Source organism: Cydia pomonella, chromosome 19 (assembly GCF_033807575.1).
Source record: "Cydia pomonella isolate Wapato2018A chromosome 19, ilCydPomo1, whole genome shotgun sequence".
Classification (NCBI taxonomy): Eukaryota; Metazoa; Arthropoda; class Insecta; order Lepidoptera; family Tortricidae; genus Cydia; species Cydia pomonella.
In genome coordinates this window covers 13,375,375-13,399,360 of record NC_084721.1, presented here as the reverse complement: position 1 = coordinate 13,399,360, position 23,986 = coordinate 13,375,375, and the positions used below count along the sequence as shown (strand labels likewise).

Below are 23,986 nucleotides of genomic sequence, written 5' to 3'. Positions count from 1 at the left end.
AGGTACATTTCGACATTAAGTGACGATTTATAAAAAAATGCACGAGTTGTCATTCTGCATGTTTTATCTATTAGGTAACTCACCGGCAAATACAAATCCCCCCGGACAGAGCTGCCTCCCGAAAAGCTTGTGCCTACCTGGTACCTACATATACATATATGGTCAATATGTTACAAAACTTCCTATCCTATGCAACACAAAACAGTATATTCTTAACTATACAACCAACTCGAGTGAAATACGAAACGAAAACAAATATCTTACAACAATAGAGACAACGGGCCCCGTGAAAAAGAATTCTGTACACTTGTGTCCACACGCAACTTTGATCGGATATGCATGACAATAGCACAGAAAAGTGGATGACACAGTCTACATTTGTAACAGGTAGCTTGTGGTCGTTAATTACAGTTTTAAAATATTGTAAAAGAATCGTTTTTTTTTTTTCAAAAAGGAAAATAAAACTTATTTTACATGTTTAAAAAAGTTCGCGGTCGTTATTTCCAACTTGTAAAGTGCGCGCTATTCTTCATGGAATTTAATGTCACGGTTAAAGGGAAATTAATGGAACTTTCTAGGTCAAAATTACGATTAAAGTTTAATAAAGAATAAGTGCGTTCCGCGTTACGAGGCCGAGTTCAAATCGAGTTCTGATACGAAACAGCCTTCTACAAAATCCCAACTGGAAAATGTATAACCAAACGTACGACGACGAAACGCCTATACCCCTAATTGCAAACTATACAGTAGTCAAAGGAAACGAGGAAGATGACAAGAGGGAGGCCGAAGATCGGGTTATTCTAGAAATAGGGAAAGCAGACGATAAGCCGAAGGAAGAACTGACGTTCAGCCATAAGAAGTATGATAAGACGACGTCGCACCACCGGTCTTATGTGTTGGAGGATTATTCGGAGACGAGAAAAGTGACTTATTTTAGGCCGCATGAATTAGAAACCAGTCAAGAAGGTAGGTATAATTTTCATAGTTTACTGTTTCTTAAATGTGTCCCTACGCTCATTACTATACTTTACCACCTCAATTCTAATAATTGACATAAATAAATATTATAGGTTAATATCACACAAATTGACTAAGCCACACAGTAAGTCCAATGTGGCTTGTGTAATATTTATTTACCGACCTAAGGTTGAAAATGCAAATGGGGCAGTGTTTCAGTGTTAAGTAGTGGTACATAGAGGTAGGTACCTGAAAGTAAAGAGAAATTTAGCTTAGCTTATAGCGTAAATCGCTCAGAATTTCGGTTGACACCGGGCACTTCATACAGCGGGAACTTGTCTCCCCAGCGGTGGCAGCATGGTTATATTTTTATCACTTGTCACTATGCTTGTCACTTTCGCACTTACATATTTGTTAGAACGTGACAGTCATGGTGACAGGTGATAAAAATGCGACCGTGATACAGCCGCAGATATTTATTACTGGATATTAAACCAATACTATTGATGACATTTTCAGCACCACCACCGACCTATGGGGTCGGCTACCCTCCCTATAAAGAGTACGCTCCTCCCAAAGACTATGCCTCTTCTCTCACCTCCCTGCCAGATACGGTGCACTCTGAATCCTCGCTGGACTTTTCTCATGAGGATGTAAAACCCGAAGCCGATGAGAAACACTGGAAGGAACGTGCGCTGCAGCTTGAAAAAGGTATGTCACTCCTTATAACCGTTATAACCTCACCGATTTGTTAGCCGTTCGTCCAATACGCAGTTCGTCCAAACGATATTTGAATTCGCATTTCGTCCAATACATATTTGGTCCAACATACATATCGCTCAACAGCAGCTCGTCCAAGACGTATTGTGTCAACACGTCTTTCGTCCATCCCATAGTTTGTCCAACAGGCGTTCAGTCTAATACGTATTACGTCAACACGTGCTTTGTCCAAGATGCAGTTAGTGCAACACGTAATACGGTCACGTTATAAAGTACATGTCTGATAAACTTTACACTGTCCTTATCTATTCGTTCGTTACGTAGATATGTCAGATAGTGTCCGTCCTACCAATAGTTTCCACAATCGTGCAAAGATTTCTGATATCTCACTACCCTTCATAACTGTTACTCCAAAAACTGACTACCTTGACAAGTTACGCACTTTTTTCAATTACAATGTAACAATGTTAAGCTATGCGGGTGCCATAATTCTACAGTTATTCTTATAAATTCATCCTCTTTCCATAACTATGTCATGTATCTGGCCTACTGCTAAAACTGACTTTTCGCATGTGACGTTATTTCATCGTAAAACAAATTAAATTCGATCTGGCTAAACGGTGGATTGAAATTATAAAAATGGATGAAAAATTCGATCTGACTTTTATAAAAAGTAAAAGAGGACATGATTTATTGTTGAGAAACGGGTTTAGATATCACTTAAACGCTCGAAAACCTGTAAATGTCGAAAATAGTAATACTTCATTGTGGCGGTGCAGCAACAGATATGAGTGCAGTGCGTCTGTTACATTAAATGAAGACCGTGATGTAGTGCTACGAGAAAGCCAGCATACCTGCGAACCTGATCATTCCAGAAATGCAATCGACATTGCATTCGACGCTTGCAAGATAAAAGTATCGGCTGATTTCGGTTCTGTACAGCAGATATACGAAGATACCATCCAGCAACTAGAGGACAGTGGCCTAGTAGAACCAGATGATATTCCCCCTTTTTATTCAAAACGAGACACGCTGTACAGAACAAAAAAGAAAAGCTTGGAAATCACTAGTTTATCATTTCGTCACCTAAGAAACGTCCAAATTCCAGAATGTTTAGCTGATGACTTTTTAGTTAAGGAATGTGGTGACGACGACAAAATTCTTGTGTTTTGCACAAAAGTAACACGAAAGTTGCTCGAAAAATCAAAAAACAAATCTCACAAATTTTATGGCGATGGCACTTACAAAAGAGCAGCAAAACCATTTAAACAGATATTCACTCTACATTTGGATTTGGACCGAGACACCAAATACCAAAATATTGTACCAGTTATTTACTGCTTGTTGCCAAACAAGACTGAAAATACCTACAAGAGATGCTTTACAATCATAAAAGAAGAACTGAATGTCGAAATCAAATATTACAAGGGTGATTTCGAACTTGCACAGTTGAACGCTGTCAAAAGTGTTTACCCGGATGTCTACGTAAGCGGATGCTTTTTCCACTATTACAAAGCAGTCAAAAGCATATGTGATAAACTCAACCTAGAACAGACACTCATTGGAAGAAATATTACGAAGCTGTGCTCATATATGACATTATTACCCACTAATCTTTTAATGGACGCGTGGGTAGAGATTAAAAAAATGGGAGAAGTGTGCCAAGACTCAGTTGCTTTTCAAGAGTTTTCCGTTTATTTTGAAAAACAGTGGGTACCCCTTTTTGCCATGTTAAGTGTAGCCGAAGAAAATAACCGCACGACAAATGCATTAGAAGGATGGCACAATCGACTGAACAAGAGAACTCCTCCGAAGCCCAATTTACTCAGACTGATTGAAATATTAAAAAACCGGCCAAGAGCATGTCGGGCCACGCTCAGTGTAGGGTTCCGTAGTTACTCTTCCGTCACAATAAGCTAAACTGGAGCTTAAAGTATAGTAAATTGTTAACCAAGGGATGAAACGGTACCTTTCACCCTAGTTAAACAAATAGGCTTTGCATAATCAGTACCTAATTAAAGTAAGTCTTTTTACTATGAAGGGAAAACTTTTTGCGATAACTCAAAAACAGCTAAACTGATCATGTCCGCTATAGTTTTCATTTAATGTCTTTCTTAAGCTCTACTTCCACGAATTTTTTCATATTTTTTGGACCTATGGTTCAAAAGTTAGAGGGGGGGGGACACATTTTTTTTTTCTTTCGGAGCGATTATCTCCGAATATATTCACTTTATCAAAAAATGTTTCTTGAAAACCCCTATTAGTTTTGAAAGACCTTTCCAACGATACCCCACACTCTAGGGTTGAAGCGAAAAAAAAAATTCACCCCCACTTTACGTGTAGGGGAGGTACCCTAAAAAAAATTAAATTTTTAGATTTTTTTGTACGACTTTGTCGGGTTTATTGATTTATATATCCATGCCAAATTTCAGCTTTCTAGCACTAACGACCACGGAGCAAAGCCTCGGACAGACAGACAGACAGACAGACAGACAGACAGACAGACAGACAGACAGACAGACAGACGGACATGGCGAAACTATAAGGGTTCCGTTTTATGCCATTTGGCTACGGAACCCTAAAAAGGAGGGTCGTCACTATGATATTTTTATCAAAAGAACAATACCTATGAGCCGCAAACGACGACAAAAAGATATTCGGTTCAACGAATTTTTAAATAAAAAGCTAAAATCGCTGAAAACATTGAAAATAAGTGCCATGGAGTTTCTGCGAAAAGCTATTAGGGCAAAACTGCTATAAATTATCCTTAGAAATATAAATAAACTATAAGCAGGGCGGTTTTCGATAAACTGTACATGGGAAGGATTTTTTTGTTAATGAAATTTCACTACTTTTAATATACCGCTTATCGGAAACAACCCTGTACAGTGGTTTTGTCTTAACTTCCTACGACCCATGGGTTTGACGTAGGTTATTTTAGTTTTGTGTAAGTTTAATATTTTTTGTTATCTTGATGACTAGGCTGTTCTGTAAGTTAAAGAAGTTTTATTAATATATTTTGTCGAGTTCATTCAGCTTTTTATTCATTTTTGAGGCTAGAGGAGTCAATCTAGGGCAAATTTCACTTAAGTTTGGAACTGATTCTAGGCAGGGCTTGATAACGTTACTAAATTTAACGTTATAATATCGTTAGGTAACGTTAAAATCATAGATATACTTGACTACCGGTACAAAGTGATAACGTTACCTATATCATAACAAAAGGTAACGATACTTAGTTAACGTTACTTTTAACGTTTTTATTGCATAAAATCATCATCAATAAACTCTTGAAAATACTCACGGTTCGCTAGCTTATTCGATAAAATTTCATTATTTCGAGCGTAGGTAATTCTGTGTAGGTAGGGCCTATGGTCCTTGGTAGGGTAGGGCGTACTATACGTAAGGACGAATCGCGAAATGGACGAAATATGAAATGACAAATAGCGAAATGGTCGAACTGCGTCTTGACGAGTCGCGAAATGGACCAAATCTTGAATGTCAATCAGCAAAATGGACGACCTGCGTATTGACGAATCGCGAAATGGACGTATCATATTATGGACGAACTGCGTAGTTGGCAAACGGCAAAATGCGATTTGGACGAACTGCGTATTGGACAAACGGCTAACAAATCAGAGAATTATTGTGTATTTCTGGTCGGGCTTTAATAAGGTAAATGTGGGAAAGACCGGTAGGTATATAAAATTGATTGCAGGGAAAAGGGTCATCGTATTTGTATACGTACGTCACTCAGACACAGTCAGAAAGGAACAGCTTCACTCTTTCTGTTCTACCGATCTTCTGTAAGTGCAGTAGGTATGTGTGCAAATGGAAGAGTTACCTACTCGTAAAAGTGACGAAAGAGAAGGTCTTTCCCACATTGACCTTATTAACAGCGCGATTTCGGATTTCAATGACATGGAACAGCGCCATCAAGGGTGGGGTATGAGTATAAAGATACCCAATATTTGTTTAGTTACATTGTACCTTACTCTAAAAATACCTAAGTTTCTCGCAACGCCGCCGGTTCTACCTTCGACAGGGCAGTTGGTAAAACGGGCGGCTTATTTGGCTTTCCATCAGCAAGGGTCCTTATACTTCATATGAATCATGAGCAAGAATTCTGACGTGTAGCGTCTGAAGTGCAGAAATTCTGACAGAATGGTGTAGACCATTCTGTCAGAATTTCTGTTGGAATCTCAGTTAAAACGGTCCTTATTGCGCTTGAAGCATAAGGACCAAAAGGACCCTTGAATCCGACATACCAATTCCATCACTACGATTTAGTGAGGCCGATACAAGTCCTTGACGCTCAAGCTGATTCGTAGGCGCGAACTGCACTGTCAGTTTTGTCATTATCATTAGGCACCTTGCTCGCACTTATTGGGGAGCGTAAGATATGTTGTGAGATTTGTGAGTCGTATTATAACATTCATAACAAAACTGTACAAATTTCAGAATCATTTAATAAGCCTTTCTTAAAATTGTATTTTAACCAGCGGAAGGGACTGCATAATAATAATAAACGTATTTCAAAGACGCCTTATGTGATTTACAGAGTACAAAAAGACTGCATGCGACCGCGAGCGCACACGTATGCGCGACATGAACCGCGCGTTCGACCTGCTTCGGTCCAAGCTGCCCGTCACCAAGCCCACCAAGAAAAAGTACTCCAAGATCGAGTGTCTCAGGTACAAATACATATTTAAAAAAAAACGTTTAAGTGTTGAAACTTCAGCATATTCTCAAAATCGAAATTGTGGCTTCCACATTTAGTGGGCCTGAGTACAGTTAGCATCAAAAGATAGTGACGGCCTATGTTGCCAAATATATTGTGGCCTATGTGGTCCACGTCCGTATATTGACCGTCACTCCATATTGGATAATTTGGATACTGACTGTACCCACTGGTGGTGTTTTCTCACATATTTACGAGATCAGGCTGGTCAGACTCTATATATATACGAGGTGAAGAGGGCCAAATTAATTCGTTCTTTGACCTAATCAAATTCGTGAGGGGGTCGAGTTGCACCACGTCCGTAGGAATTACCCAGCGCTACCCGACCCCTGGGAGGTGCTAAAAGTGCAAGAAACTAGCAACCGTATATACTGTCTTCCAGAAGATCTCAAGGTTTTTACTACACTGTTCTACTGTAATTGCCATACGATAAATAAATAAATCAAATTCTTGTTTTTAAGGATTGCAATCTGTTACATCCGCCATTTGGAGTTCATGCTAACGGACAGCGCCGGCGCAGAGGACAGTACCTTCTTTGAACTGAATGCTGACTTGCGACGGCGGCAAAGGTTCTAATCTTCTGATAAATTAAGGACTTCTTACGAAGATTTCTTATATTGACCTACCATTTCCTATCTCTATCGCACACGCATAATTATGTTGCTGTCCCGCCCATGATGTCGGCGGTTAATGCCACTGTGCAAGCGGGACAGTAATAAAATTATGCGCCAATGGTAGAGATAGAAAATTGCGGGTGAATTTACGATATTTTTCGGGCTTGGCTACGATATTGCCTAGGGTGGGCATAGAAAACAAACTATCGATTTTTCGAATCAATTTTTTTTTCTTGTTTTGCTGCTGAGTGTATGCATTATGAAAGATTTACGGATAGTCAATATACCTACTACGTCGCGAGCTGCACCACTTAGTTGCATCCGGATGGAAAATAGCTAGAATGATTTTTTTTTCACATTTTCCTTCATAATTTTTTTTTGCTATGAAATAAAAGAAAAAATGTTATGGAATGTCCAATTTGAGCTCTTCCTGGAGCGCCATCTCGTTTATCGGTCAAATTCGAAGCACGAAATTTTCTTAGATTTTACGCATCTTACTCAATCAATGTAACTTTGGCGTAAGTCAAAAGAAAGTCGAGCCTCCAAATAAGGACTCCGTCAACAATTTTGTACGTTTTATTTAAATACTAGCGGTAAAGAAAAAAACGTTATTGTATGAATTATACGTAGACACAATTTGTTTTTGTTTTTGTAAAAAAAAATTAGAGTTGTCTGAAAAGGACTCAAGCAAGGGTATACAAAACTCTCTAAAGAGCTGAAAAAAATTCGAGTTTCGTCTTACACGAGTTTGAATTACAGGGTTTTAACCTTTTAATCGCTTAGAATTTTTCATCGAGCGTGTTCGTGTCGCCGCTGATACGAAGTTACACGAAGTTTTGTCAGACTGCGGCGAAATGAGCTGGATATCGTACGAGTATCAGACTAGGTACGTACGGCGTAACGGCGGCGGCTGCGTGGCGGCGGCGTAGGTACGGCGGTTAAAAGGTTACCCAACATTAGATAATTTATACTCGGTAAAGGATTTCAAATACTTTCAGACCACTGACAAAAGTGACAAATAGTAAACGTGAATAAAAACTTGTAAACTGTAGGTAAGAAGTTTTATTTCCAAAACACTGGTAATACGTATAGCTAAACAAAAGGTTTTTCTTATATTAGCTGAGCTTACCTACACGTTACATTACAATTGAAAGCGTACCTAAGGTGAATAATTTGTTTTACCGAACTGAATGTTATAAAACTTCACGATATTTAAAGATAACGCCTGTACAGTTCAGATATATTGGAGCGGCCGAGTTGCTCAAAAATATCTGAACACGCACTCAAACGCCTGGACAATAGAGGCGTGTTTACATATTTGTGAGCACCTTGGCCGCTTCGATATATCTGATGGCTACTGTACAGCGCCCATTTTATTGTTTGTCGATATTTTAATTCCTTACTAAGTATATCAACATGAAATGTAACTTACAAAAGTAAGACTACAAAAGTGATTTTTAAGACTTGTCGTTGGTACCCAGGTTTGACTTTTCTTTAAATTATTCCGTTGAAAATGTATAAACATTAGGGTGCCAGCAATAGGTACGTTTTCGCCAAGACATAGGCAACCGATTGTTTTTGTACTAAAATATACACCTATTAAAATTTTTACACACAAATAAATGTCTTCAACCTTGTTTCCTAAGTTTCCTTTCACGGATTTCGTCCAGTTTCTTCTTCTGAATGGCTTTTAGGTACTCCAAGTATTGGCATTTGAGAATCTGAGGGAGCTTAACAATACCTGTAAAGATAGTCAGTTTAAGCTTACTCTAAAAGGACTTTTCATTCACAAAGTGTGGAAGTACGGTCGAGGAAATTGATTCTTTAGCAATTTGCGGTTCAAGTAAATTTGGTTAGACATACTTATGCTATGAGCTTTCCAGTGTAAAGTGAACCACAACCTGCTAAAGAATCAATTTCCTCGACTGTACCTACCATTATACCTAAACGTTATTCTTATAGGAACTTGACGTTATTGATGGTATATCTACGTCACGGCAAAGTGTGCGCAGAGTCAACTTAGACCTATATTTTTCACTATATATTATGATTATTTCGCATCTTGGTGTGTGATGTGATGTGTCGTGGTGCGATGACTACGCTACGCTACGGAGCGTTACTGATTGGCGGGTCGGCTAAGAGGTCGATATATATAATATATAAATATTTATAAATACTTAAATACATAGAAAACACCCATGACTCAGGAACAGATTTTATTCATGCTCATCACACGAATAAATGCCCTTACCAGGATTTGAACCCGGGACCATGAGCTTCGTAGGCAGGGTCACTACCCACTAGGCCAAACCGGTCGTCAAAGTCGTCAAATAATTATGTAATTTATGTGTAAGGTATAACAGGTTAGTTTAATTATCACTTGCCTGCAAAACACAATGTGACAAAGTTTTTATACAAGGCATATGCTGGAGCGATGACACTTTCCGGGTTTTCTTTTTTCTGAAAATAAATTGAAATGAAAGTTTAAAAATATGTATTTTTGGTATAGACGAACCCGTTTTTAAAAATCTGCAAAAAATGCAGTCGTTATTATTTTATTTATGGTAAATTTGAACTACATACAAAAGCCTAAAGTAGGGCTATGTCTATTTTGACATAACTCTGGTGGTTAACTTTAGAGAAAAGTCTATTTCATACTTTGTGTTTATTTTGATTGATTATTTAATATGAAATAAAAGAAGAAAAAACGTCGGTCTCGCCCATGAAGGGTTCCGTACCATTTATGACGTATTAAAAAAACTACTTAGATCTCGTTCAAACCAATTTTCGGTGGAAGTTTGTACATCACATTTTTTTTTAGTTTTATCATTCTCTTAGTTTATAAGTTAAGGGGGGGGGGGGGGGGGCGGCACATTTTACCACTTTGGAAGTGTCTCTCTCGCAAACTATTCAGTTTAGAAAAAAAATGATATTAGAAACCTCAATATCATTTTTGAAGACCTATCCATAGACACCCCACACATATGGGTTTGATGATAAAAAAAATTGAGTTTCAGTTCTAAGTATGGGGAACCCCCAAAATTTATGGTTTTTTTTTTTCTAATTTTGTGTGAAAATCTTAATGCAGTTCACAGAATACATCTATTTAACAAGTTTCAACAGTATAGTTCTTATAGTTTCGGAAAAAAGTGGCTGTGACATACGGACGGACAGATAGACAGACATAACGAATCCATGAGGGTTCCGTAGCCAAATGGCAAAAAACGGAACCCTAAAAACTGAAAAAATTACGTGAAAAACAGTAATATATCATTACTGTGTATATATTCTGCAAACTATAAGGTAAGTAATCATTAGTACCTACATGTTACATCTGCGAAATGTAATCTTTGCGCCAAAGAAAATGGCGTACCACCGCGAATGTTTACAGTGACGTTTCAAATTAATTATAATGAGCTTAAAATAAGAGTTTCTTCGCAGTGAATTGTTATTATATTGCTTTTATTATATTTCTTCATATTATTAGAATACATTTTCATAATGCACAAAGGCATTTTTAATTTTTAATATATTTTTTAATCTTAGTTCCACGGGTAGCACGTCGCCAGTAGTCGGAGACGTTCTAAACGCAATGAAGTGCGGGCACTTCATTGAGGTACGGAAACATTTTGTTCCAGATGCCGACAATGTATAAAAGCAAATTGTTCTCGAAAAAAATTCAAAAATATCACTAAAAATTAGAGGCCTATTCTATCATTAATTCAATCACATTACTTCACAACGCAGCACTGTCAATGATATGACCCAATTATACCAGGGCGTTATCACTACAAAGGATATTGCGTCCTTTCCGCATGAAACAAGGCCTATTGTTGAAACCATTTTACTCTGGTCCACCCTGCCCCTCTCCCGGCCTACAAACCAGGGAGACAGAGGGAGATTGTGCTACTGCGAAAGTTTGCAAAAATTTGGGCAGATAACATCCGCATGTCTGACTTTGGCCTTCTGGATTACGCGAGTGCTAAATGTGTTACGGTTACAATAGTTTAGCGATAAGCTAATTTGTAATAAATTAATCGTAATAGAGGCAAAAAATGAGTTCATTTACCTACTTCCTATCCCCATTTGAGCGCAAAATTAGGTTTTTGGGTTTATTTTATTTTTGCTATCAACTCGGTTACAGAAAAACTCGCTTGTTACCCCTACGTATCGCATAAAGCCAATATAATTTTTTCATCACACCAACTGGTAAAGGTCCTCTTGATTGTTCAAAAACTAATAAGAAAGTTGCATTTTATGTACATGTAATCAAATGCAAAATTTGAGTTGTTTTCTTATGTTGGCTAGTAGAATTTACTTTTAAATGATGATTTGGAATGATAGTTTTTATGTTAATTTGGATTTGATTTTTTTGATATTTCAAAGTTAGTCGTTTCCTCGCGTTGGTGTGGTGAAAATTTTATGTTTCACTCGGAGGTAGTTTGTTTAACCCTCGTGCCTTGAAACCCTCGCAACGCTCAAGATTCAATTTCTCAAACCTCGTGGTTCAATTTTGGGATCTTTCGCTTGCTCGTGTATCAATATTAGCACGAGCGGTTAAACATCAACTTTGCCCCTTTGTGAAACAAATAACTAGGTACTTATTTCACCACACCAGTTTGTAAAAGCTCTTTTTATTCTTCAATAGCTGATGAAATTTGAACGTTCTTTATACATATTCACAAGGGAGGCAAAGTAAAATATCAGCGCTTATTCGCAGAAATTAAAACTACGAATTTTCATTTTATCGTTATTTACATGAAAACGTATCAATTAAATATCAGAAATGAATTTAGAAACATTGATTTACAATTCTTTTTAATAATTTTCATTAATCGTATTTAATATTTTTTCCGGACTTACACTTGTACGTTTTGCTTACTTAATACGTAAGGACTTTATGTATCTAAGAATGGCCACTTAATGAATCTGTACTTATGTATCAGTGTATTGAAAATGAAAACGTTTAAACAAATCAATATTGATCAAAATTTCTGTTGGACATGGTCGCAATTTAAAACAAAATAACCTTTTAAAAGTGAAACTTCCTAGGGCTGTAAAAACTAATTTCAACCAATTATCTAGAGAATATGTCTGCGGTTTATTTATTTACATATAATTGTCACGAATCTTTTCATACATTATATAGGTATGGGTCGCGCCAATTAGACCGCAGACATTTATTGAGAGTGACCATGAAAAGTGAATTTTCTGAAAACAAGAAATAAAAAAAAACAAATTTGGAATAGTCTAAAGAAAGGAATCTAGTCCAAAAGATGACGACTCCTTTAGTAACAAACACTACATTCACAACCTGACAACAATGTATGGACATAACAACACACATACATTATATCTCGGTGATGTCTCTAAAACGCGTGCGTACACGTCTATAATACCTGTGTTGTATGACAGTGTGTACGTACCTGTCTGTGTTGTATGTGTATGTATGGCACCCACCCATCTCAACGCGTATCGGCACGAGAACAGAGAGATAACACTCCGGCATCCCTCGTATGTAGGCACCTTGCTGCTACCAAGGTAGTATGAGTTGGAGATTGGTGGCTAAACAGTGATGCGTCAAGCGCGATCTATTTCTGTCTTTTGGAATTCTGTATTGAATTTGATGATTGCGGGCGATCATTTTACAAGCTTTTATTTAACTTGCCCTGTTAGTATGTATGTTATTAACTAGAGTCAAATCTTGGAAGCTAAATTTGACCCACTTCCCGATTTACTATTGAGCTGAAAATTTACATACATATGTAAGTCGGTTGACAATGCAATATTATGGTACAGTTGAGTTCATAAATATGTATGCAGTCCTTAACCTTAATCCATTGCAATAAAGTGAAGAAATGTATACATATTTATGAACTCGACTGTACCATAGAGCTGATTATATCTAATATACCTAATTATGCAATTTTTTTTTTAGAATTGTCTCGATGAGTATTAGTTGCCCGAGGTAAGAAAAACACAATAGACAATAGGGAGACAATTCTAACAATCCCAAACAAAATTTGTTTGCGTTGTTTTATCACTGCGTTCCCGTGGCCACCTCTTGTCTCCATCATCAGATCGGCTCCATGTCATCATAATATTGTATTGTCGTCCGATTTACATATGTATGCAAAATTTCAGCTCTATCGAAAGTCGGTAATGGGTCATATTTAGCTTCCACGATTTGACCTACACTAATTAACTAACTCACAAACATAGCAAGCTTTTATTTAACTTGCCCTGTTAGTACAGGGCAAGTTACATCAAAACTTGTAATAAAAAGTATATAATCAGAATTTCAAAAACAATATTTCACAAATAAATAAAATAACCTATAAAGGGTAGTTTACTCTACCTAGAGAGGCGAAGTATCTGAGGTTCAAGTTATACCAACTTGTACTATGTAGACTTGACAGGTACAGGTAGGTGTTTTTTTTGAACAAAAAATTAAGCTGCGGAATTCTAAAAAAGTATCTCAACGTAGGCGTGACTGCTACACAATAGAATTTGACTGTTGAGCTTTTAATACGAAAACAAAGTACCAAGGCAGCAGCATTTCTAGGTTACAAGTTGTCCAATAGAAGCCATGGGGATTGAGGAGTTAGCAGAGGAATGTCATCGAGGTATGACTGCCGTAGGTCGATACGCATGGCCGGCATCTTTTCAACTCTATTGTACACTAGGGTTGCAGAATCAACGAGGAGCTTTTGTATCCGGAAACGGTAATGCATTTTGGATTTTAAAATCGTGGCATTAAGTTTAGATTTGTTTAAAGGAATTGAGGATAGGAAAAGAATGAATGGATAATTTAATTGTTGACTCCCTCTTTTACTTTTGACGATTATGGACTTGCCCTCCTAGAGTTAATTTCTGTGAGCACTTCGGTTTTCCTTTACTTAATTTTTCATCCTTCTTTTTTATAAATTATCCAAAAAACAAAGGGGGGGGGGGGAAGGAGGGCTTCCTGCAAGAGTGTATATACCGGCCTACTGGGTAGCCAGCTAAGTTATTTCCAGGATTATTGAAAACTATTTTTTTCTTGAAATTGTATGTAAGCTAGCCATATTTTTGTGAACATGAAAATGAAAAACACAATCCGACCCCCACATCTGCAATGCCGTGTGCACCTGTAAGTACAATTTCTTCGCAGTCGTGTGCGTGCCCGCAGTTATGATTTTCCATCCACGGTAGTGACACGGTAACCTTAGCGACCAACTAACTGATGACGTAACTGCTCGCACCAGGGTAGCATAAGTTTCGTGCAGGTTAAAATAGCACGCCGTTGGTAAGGAGACAACCAAGGGATATATTGGTAATTTACGCAAACTCGTAATACCGCTTAGCTTTTGGTTGAAATTGCCACTATATGTTTTTTGCAGTAAGGTTTAATTTAGCCTACGATAATCGACTACACTGCGCTTACTCGTAAGCGCTAAAAACACTAAAAACTGAGGGAAGTGAGGGACGTGCTAATAACTTTCGCAAGCTCGCTCTCCAGCCCTACATTGTAATTTAAACTTTACGTGCATGCATCAAAGTTCAATGTTGCATAGGCTATCGATTACTACAATTGAACACGGGGGCTATTCCTTGTCTCAACGCATTTCTGACCTTAATATATTACATTTAAAGTTGAAATCTACTTACGATAACATGACCGCACTTGTCGAACACAGGAGGGCGGCGAGTGTTCATACTGCGTATGTACTCCTGCCACCGCGCGATCGCCTCGGTGACGTCGCGCTGGTCGCCCCACACTCCTTGCGTGTACGTGAAGTAAACTGCACCGACTAGGAGCCCAGCCTGTGCGGGGAGATGATGTTTTGTGTTTATGTAATTAGGAGATGATGAATTGTTGGATTCTTTATGAAATAACTTGGGGTTAAAGAGGAATGGGTTATTTTCATTGTTACTGGGTTAAAACCACTATGTCCTGGGATTGGACTTCTTACCTTGACGCCGTACATCAGTTTTCCATGACCATAGCGTACGGGACACATCTTGGGCGGTAGTTCCCCTTTCATCCGATAGCTCATAACTACGGCACACTCTGGTGTGGGGTTTACAGGGAGTAATGTGTAACAAAGTGGGGTTTCTCACCTTGACGGCATACATCAGTTTTCCATGACCATAGGGTACGGGACACATCTTGGGCGGTAGCTCCCCTTTCATTCGGGCAAGGACTTCATGTCTGGGGCACACTCTGATGCAAGTGGGGTTTAGAGGGAGCTCTGTGGGACAGAACAACAAAAGTAAGTAAACAGAGTGATTAAGTACACAATACTATATTTACATTAAAAAAATATATCATATTGATCATGTTGACATAAAACGTGAAGCAAAACACCGGTATTTTAAAAAATATAACAATTATTATTTTTGTAGGAGCATACATCAAAATATTTTTTTATATTGTAATTTTTTTTTCCTTTAGCCAACACCGAAGCTTCACTAAAAACAACTTGTAAGGCAGAACTCTGATTTGTTGAGATATATGATTATGCGTAGTAACAATTTCTACTATTTAAGGCGCGGTGTATAGTAAAATGCGCTATTTTTAATCGATATTTACAAGCTTGTACAAAGATTTCATCGATTATTTTCTAGTATGTATAACTTCAGTCCTTGAACTAGCCGTATGCTTGTCAGAAACACGAGGGCTCATCTTTTTCTCGATAGATTATCGCTTTGAAAATATGCTTAGAATTGTGTCTTTTCCGATATTTTAGAAGTACTATGACGAATATCAATATGAAATTTACTTCATTCGATAGCTTTTAAGTAACTCTATGATTTTGCTTGTCATTTTATCGGTGCGTTAAATTTTTCATTCATAATTATGAATTCAACGTTTTGTCTACTAAACGTTACCCTGCGCGGCAATACCGTCAGTACGCCAGTACGCCCGTGACCACTGTCAGCGTCGGACCTGTGCTAGTTTAGCGGACGTTAAATAAAATGGATAATTACACTATAAATACACAAATATGTTATACACACAATGTTTTTATCACACTTACGAAGAAAAACTAAAGTTTAAGCTACTTGATTCCTAAATACGGTGACATTTCAGACATCCGTCCGTCATATTATGTTTTTTGACAAGTTTTACACACGCATCATCCGGCATTCAGCCACGATTAACCAAAGGGTGAAATGGTGCCTTGCAACCGAGTTAAACACTCTACTTTTCATTTTTAATACGAGGAAAGTAAAAGTAAAAAAAACACGGCTAAATATAAACTTCAGTAGTATTTCGTAAGGGGTACTTAAGTACTATTTATTATAAATTTAGGTAAAACATAATTATTTATGGAATGGGCAGCTAATTATCAGAATGGAAATGATACATCAAATCCATTTAAAATCAAAATTTGAAATGCTTATCGTAAAAAAAGAAACAAACGTACTAAGAACGTACAGTGCTCTAGACTCTCTCTAGAGCAGTAACTTTTCTGCACTCTTTTGAAAACATCAAAGACCCACTTTCGGAGCATGAGAAATGATAAAATATTTTAAATGGCTATGCAGTAATAAGCAAATTGAATACCTATTTTTAAACGTAAACAAATAAATTAATTCGTTTGTTTAATTTATATCAGTCATTATATTGGAACAGCTTCCATTTTAACACATACAGGATGCAGGAGATATACTGGATTCAAATATGTGGGAGTGCTTAGTGAAAGATACCATTTCACGACTTTTAGTTTCCGAGTTACATGCGTTTTTGTGGATGCGTAATAGTTTTGTGTTATATAGCCTGTTCCGTTAAGTCTTTATACAAGAACTACTGCTAAATTTGGATTTCTGGTTTATTAACTTTCATATTTTAATGTATCATGGTATACATATAAGACTTTATTTACAACATTTATCAATTATTTGATTTTGTAAGGTGAGCAGGAGCGATATTTACCCTTCAAGTCCCATACAACATTTTCGCAGTTCGGATATATTTGTACCTTTCGCCAATATTTTTATTTCACTGGTTAATTATTCTGTAAATTCAAGAATGTCACTAAATTCCATTTTTGTTAGTGCTGAACATAAAACCCTTTGTACAAGTTTGGTAAAATTATATGAATAAGTAAGTATTTATAAAAGTTTACAGCATGCTATTTCTAATTGTATGAATAATGGTGACATTTTACTTCTTTTTTCTAGTATAAATTTCGATATCATTCTGCCGCCAATTTCAGGTCTCAGCAATGATTTTACCTTCTTCTTTGGAACCTTGGACCTTGTTATGTCTTTGTGATATGCTTTTACCATTTTTCCTGCCAATACAAAATATTAGTGGAAAATCGATTGAAAATTTCACAAAAGATATTTTCTTCATTTTTGTATTAGGGTGCATATGTGTAATATGTATGTATTAAAATGGTTTATTTTGAAATGAATCACTAGTCAAGGCCTATAAAATATCTCTTCAAGTGGCGGCAGCGAATAACGTGAAAAGTAGAAAAGTGGCGGGGCCCCGTTGGGTGTTCAGCGCGGATTTAGACAATATTACAAATTCAACTATTTAAGCTTATCTATGTATAACAGTATATATTGAAGCATATAAAAAAGTAAAAAAAAAGTCAAAATATTCTTTATTCAAATAGGCCTAGCAACAAGCACTTTTAAATCGTTAGAATAAGCATTAAATACGGTGTTCGAATAGAACAATTAAATTATTGTAATGTTTATGCATTTCGCCACACGCACCTAACTAATCAAACCTAGCAACAGTGACAGGTGGCCGACAGCTTACTGGCTTTTGCATCGACCCGTGAGTGGTGGGCCGCCATTTGAAGGGATAAATAACATAGTTATAGATAAAATAATTTTGTTCATCGGAAAGTTTTGTATATTAATGTGTTCTTGTAAAAAACATTACGGAACAGGTCTTAATTGTACTTCGTTCCACAGGAAAATAATACTCATCGAGACAATTCTAACAACCTCAAACGCAATTAGGTTGCGATGTTTTTAGTACACAGAGTTTCTATGGCCACCTCCTCTCTCAATCATCAGATCAGTTCGATGGTACCATAATATTTCATTGTCACCCTACTTACATATGTTTGCAGATTTTCAACTTCATCTGAAACCTCAGTGGGTCAAATATACTTATAATATTTGATTAGAGACAGAGTAGACAGACAATAGACTGCTTCTGTATTAGACATTAATTAAAGTCAGTCAATTATACCCATTACTATATAACTTCGAAGTAGAAGTGTGTTTTTTAAAACTTTAAATAATATATAATAATAGCAATTTTCTCGACTTTTGCATTGAAAGTTTATAATCGTCGTCAATTCAAAAAATAATAAAGAAATACATAGTCGTTACAGTTAGAGTCATGGTTCTTTTTTTGAAGATAGCAAGTTTTATCTACTTTTTGGAGCTACATAATATATGCTTATGCATACCTTATGCTTTTGTTTTGTGTTATCTCAATTACCTGCAAAAAAAATCTACCTTTCCACGGTCACTCCCACAAATTACTTAGCTTTGCTAGTATTCTTCCTTTTTTCAATACTTGCCCGAAATTGACTTCTATTGCATTTTTAAGGTCAACTAAGTTTTGAATAGGTATCTATATATGATTTAAAACAAACGGTTGTAACTTTTGTCTGAATTAGTAAGTAATATTTTTTCATCTGAAAATTACTAGGTTATCAGTTTGCCGCGGTATACTTCAGTCTTGTATATAATTATGTAATTTTTAATTTCATTGAGTAAAAATCATAATCAATATAAATTTCCGAAAAAGATCCCAGAACTAACAAACCAGAATACGGATGGCGTCAGAATAAGTACGTAGGCATTCTGCGGGCGCGGCGCGCGGGGCGCCCGCCTGCTTGCTCTGCCACTTCGTCTGCTTCACCCCCTCAAAAACCTAAAATCCGACTATAAGAGCGCCTTAAGACTATTTTTGAAATAGGTACTCATGCAATATCTAAATAGATATGCTAAATGAGTAGGTATTTTGTACGCTCTAGATTTAAGTGCCCTTATTTGAACCTGCTGCATATAAGTTTTTGGCAAATATTTCATTTTTGGTACAAGGTTTTGTTGCTGACTGTATTTTTCTTACCACGGGCAAATAATAATCATTGAGACAATTCTAAAAATCCCAAACAGAATTAGGTTTGTTTTATCACAGAGATCCTATAGCCACTTTCTGTCTCCATGATCAGATCAGCTTGATGATACTATAGAATTGCATTGTCACCCAACTTACATATGTATGCAAATTTTCAGCTCAATCAGAAATCGGGAAGTGAATCAAATTTAGCTTGTAATAGGGACCGTGCGCATTGGAGGGTCTGCCATCTTGTGGCCTGAATCGGAACCATAAACATGCACATGTACACGTCACGTGTTTTCTTGTGCATAGTAGGTTCTGCCATCTTGTGGGCTACATCAGAACAGTAAACATCACATTTACGCCTCGCGCCATAAATCCGACGGCTCCTGTGCTGCCTCCTACAGTTCATGCACGCTCCCTATAGTATTTTATACAATCGTGATATAATACAGAGCCTGATTATATCACTATTGTATACAATACTTTTTCTACGAGTCATCTAAAATAATACTTTTTAGGGTTCCGTACCTCGAAAGGAAAAAACGGAACCCTTATAGGATCACTTTGTTGTCCGTCCGTCCGTCTGTCTGTCAAGACCCTTTTTGTGGAGTGGAGGTATCAAGCTGGAATTTATATCAAATACTCAGGTCTACTGTCCCTTGGAGCTGTGAAAAAATCAAACTTCTAAGCCAACACAATCAAAAGATACAGCCGTTTATGCCGCAAATTTCCGCAAATTTTCGACACTCCCAAGGGAATCAAAACCTACAGGTAATTAATGCCCGTGAACTCAGAATCTTGAAATTTGGTACGAAGCAACGTGTTAGCACAGATAAAGGAAAAATTGCGAAAACCGTACATTTTTTGTTACATCATATAATAATATTGCTTTTACGGAACCCTCGGTGCGCGAGTCCGACACGCACTTGGTTGTTTTTTTTTTACTATAAAACCTAAGTAATTAATGAAAATTGGTAAGTAAACAAAAATTTAGTACAAAAGACATAAACGCGCGAAGTTCAACCGTTTTGCCTTTTCTATGTGAGCGCGGCGGCACGTGATAGGTAATTTTTTTATAGTCGACTACAGAGTGTGAAGATGTGTATGAGTGTGAGGTGTGTGGATGTGTGGGAAGATTGAGTAGATACTAAATATGTATAAGTGTTAATTACTACATACTGATAAGTAACAATAATGTACATTGACGGACATAAGTGTATCTTGTATACCTATATGGGAAAAATAAAAAATAAAATAAAATAAATAATAAATAGAGTATCGAAATGAATATTATCATTGGGTTGGGAGCCCATACATGTAATACGCAATTATAGTTTGGTATACGAAATCTTAATTCAACCATTACAATCGACGAGTAGAACAAATACAAACGTGACATTCCCGCCCCGCGCCCGTTTAGTCTTTTCTATGGGAGCGCGGCGGGACGTGATTGGTATTATTTTTAATAATTGTCTACAGCGTATAGAAATGAATCTTATATACTTAGTTGAGTTGGGAACCCATATATAAAATGTACGCAATTATAATTTGGTGTACGAAATCTTAATTCAAGCATTACAGTCGAAGAGTACAAAAAATACAAATGGATGTTTGTTAAATTATAATAAAGAAAGAGCGTCTTGTGTGGTTGTGTAAGCGCCTCATAAAATCGTCTGAGCAACGGCAACGTGAGGCATTACATAATTTGTAATAAATACTAGGGCTAAAGAAACCACGAAGAGACACGATGTAATACACAAGGACCCCTTTTTAAGGCAAGGGGAAACGGAGGGAAGAGCAACGTGACAATACATCTCATTCACTCATACGTTCATTCATAAACTCCTGTGATTAGAATGAGAAATGAAATACAAATAATGAAAATTGTATACAGGAAAATCCATTGTGGTTAAATTGTAACATAGTAGCAGGCTGCAGTTGTTACCAGGATTGCAACATTTATAAGGCGTTGTTTTATAAATATGTAAAGATCAATTCAACATACGTAAGAGCATTACATACTTCATTGGGGATTTTTGACCTTTGAATCCTTAGGCACCCTTGATTCAGCAAAATAATTTTCCTGAATTCTGCAGTTCTCACGACATTTTAGTATGCAGTGTATGCAGTGTATGCAGTTTTTATTTTATATGAAAAATATTTAATGCTTCAAGTTCCCACCTATTATATAGGCCATTAAATCATTTCAAGTTAGTTTAGTGTTTTTTGGCTTTGCTATGCGTCTAAAGGGTTGTACTTTGTACTAATATTTTAATTGAAATGTATTACATTTTCAGTCTTTCTTTCCGTATTTCCGGGAAATTCCCGGAACGAATCCCGATTGAGTTCCAGGAAATTTGAAACTTCCCGGTACCAATTTTCCATGGAACGGCAACGAAACTTCCATACAAAAAATGCCCCATTTTTTATTGTTTACAATCTAGACTCTGGATCAATAGAGCTAACCTGGGGTCACGGTAGTGCCCCCGCCAAGAAGATCCAAGCGAAGCGCACCACCTACCTATGTAGTATGTACCTTCTCTCACTCTCGAAAAGATTCGTCGTTTTTTGAACTCTCATAAATTGGGTTTGATTATGCCAGATAAAAAAAAATCTCATACAATAGTACACTTCAATTGCATAGCTCTCATACTTTAGATTTTATTGATATCCAACAAACCCCGACTTCGTCACTGATTTTTTTTTTTAATACTACGTTGGTGGCAAACAAGCATACGGCCTGCCCGATGGTAAGCAGTCTCCGTAGTCTATGTACACCTGCAACTCCAGAGGAGTTACATGCGCGTTGCCGACCCTAACCCCACCCCCCTCGTTGAGCTCTGGCAACCTTGCTCACCGGCAGGAACACAACACTATGAGTAGGGTCAAGTGTTATTTGGCTGCGGTTTTCTGTAAGGTGGAGGTACTTTAGCCCAGTTGGGCTCTGCTCTAGATCTGGAATGACATCTGCTGTGCTGTGCCCTTCCACACAAGGCGAGATGACATTCACATTGCCCATACCTCTCTTTTGGACGTAGTTTAAGGACATACCCGGGTCCATAATCGGTGATTCACTCAATCACTGATGATCATCAAAATTTGTAGGTTATATATTTCCTGAAGTCCTAGAAATTAAGCTGTGATATGAAAGCAAGTATTAAACAACAAACAAACCCTACAATACGAAACTTTAACCCCTTCAACCCCTTAAAGTAGGGAATGGAAGTTTGTATGGGACTTCCTCAAATTTTGATGTAAGAGGCCTGAAATGGTAGATTGTTAATCAAGGGATGAAAGGCACTCATTTCTGCCGAGCCACAAGTCCGTGGCTGAAATGATGCCTTTCATCGAGAGCGGGCGAGTGACTGAAAACGCGGCTTAAGTTTCGAAATGTTGTCGCGTAGATCGATGGTAAAAAGAAGCACAGAATGTTCGGCTGTTCGGCAGTTATTTTATTTATTACAAACTCTTGCGAGCTTACAGTTGACCCCAAAACGCACACCAGTTAGTACCCATACAATGTCAACTTAATAAATAAATGAATTATAAAGTTGTTGTTGTCCTAAAGCACCCCAGAGGTGCAAAGGGCCTTCACAAGCTCGCGCCACGCCTTCCTATCTTCAGCTCGTCCTCTGGCCTCGCTCCAGCTCAACCCGACCGCTCGTAACTCTCTTTGGACGGACCGTTGCCAAGAGTGTACAGGACGCCCGGAGCCACGGCTTCCGTCCGGCGGTTTCCACGCGAAAGCTATGGTAGCATTATTCGTTTCCCCTCTTCGAATAGTATGTCCTATCCATCTCCATTTCCGTGTCGCAATTTCTTCGTCAATGGGTGTTTGCCGGCATATACTCCATAGGTCTTCATTTCGAATGGTTTTTGGCCAGAAAACGCGAAGGATCGACCTGAGGGACTTGTTGACGAAGACCTGAAGTTTATTAGTTAGGCCTTTAGTCACTCTCCACGTTTCGCAGCCAAAAAGCAACACAGATTTCACAGTGGATTCGAAGAGGGAAAGTTTAACTCGTCGCGTGAGCACATTCGACTCCCAAACAGCCTTTAATTGATAAAGTACGTACCTGTAATGCGCCCGCAGTCCGGTTTCCGCACGGGGGTGCATTTGTTGTACAGCTCCATGCTCGGCTTGGGGATGTACGCGTCCTTCGCCAGGTTTATGGTCCGACATGCCTCGCATCTTATGCGATCCGCTTTCACGTTCTGATTGTCGCACATTTTACAGAAATTTCGACCTGATTTTACAGAAATTTCGGTTGTAAACTGTAGATTTTAACAGGAGGCCATAAGGATTTGAAATCGAAGCGTTAGTTTTGACAGAAGCTGCTTTGGTAATTTTCTTTTGACATTGACTGCCAGAAATCTCTTACGAGGTTTTCTAAAAAGGACAATCCTAAGTGCGGACCTACCGTACGTGAGTATTGCATTCTTTGGTACCTATTAACATTCTTTGCTATTACATTAACTATGTATGTTCACGAATGTGGCTGTCGCCTGGTGGCAGAGGTCTTCAACTGGGTGTATGTTTGATATAACAGCAAACTCTGTGACGTAGGTTTTAGTGCCATGAAACGATTTTGAAAGAAATTTTTAATTTTCTCTTAACCACGAGAGCTTAAAATACAATAGAATACAAATATTCTTTCGTGCTCACCAATATGAAAATAACATAATGACATAAAAATTAAACACACAACTTAATCAATTCAAATAATTTTTGAGCGGCAATGTATTTCGTACATCGTGATCACTTGTGACATTTGTAGGTTTCAGTCCATAAAACGATATTAAAATATTTTTTTAAATTTAACCTTAATTAACAGACTAGTAACCATATTGTATTCTTTACTAGTA

At 37.5% G+C, this 23,986-nt stretch overlaps 2 protein-coding genes across 2 annotated transcripts; one reads left to right on the top strand and one right to left on the bottom strand.

The window, feature by feature from the left end:
* Positions 1-617: 617 nt before the first annotated feature.
* Positions 618-8,083, top strand: LOC133528540 (uncharacterized). The gene is made up of 4 exons (XM_061865943.1): positions 618-966; positions 1,477-1,668; positions 6,239-6,371; positions 6,880-8,083. The coding sequence occupies exons 1-4, from the start codon at positions 690-692 to the stop codon at positions 6,992-6,994; spliced, it is 717 nt and encodes a 238-aa protein (XP_061721927.1). The 5' UTR covers positions 618-689; the 3' UTR covers positions 6,995-8,083.
* A 118-nt stretch (positions 8,084-8,201) lies between these two features.
* Positions 8,202-23,986, bottom strand: LOC133528541 (uncharacterized). Its single transcript, XM_061865944.1, has 5 exons — positions 23,197-23,986; positions 15,136-15,266; positions 14,683-14,838; positions 9,417-9,492; positions 8,202-8,773 (listed from the first exon to the last, which is right to left on the bottom strand). The coding sequence occupies exons 1-5, from the start codon at positions 23,348-23,350 to the stop codon at positions 8,661-8,663; spliced, it is 630 nt and encodes a 209-aa protein (XP_061721928.1). The 5' UTR covers positions 23,351-23,986; the 3' UTR covers positions 8,202-8,660.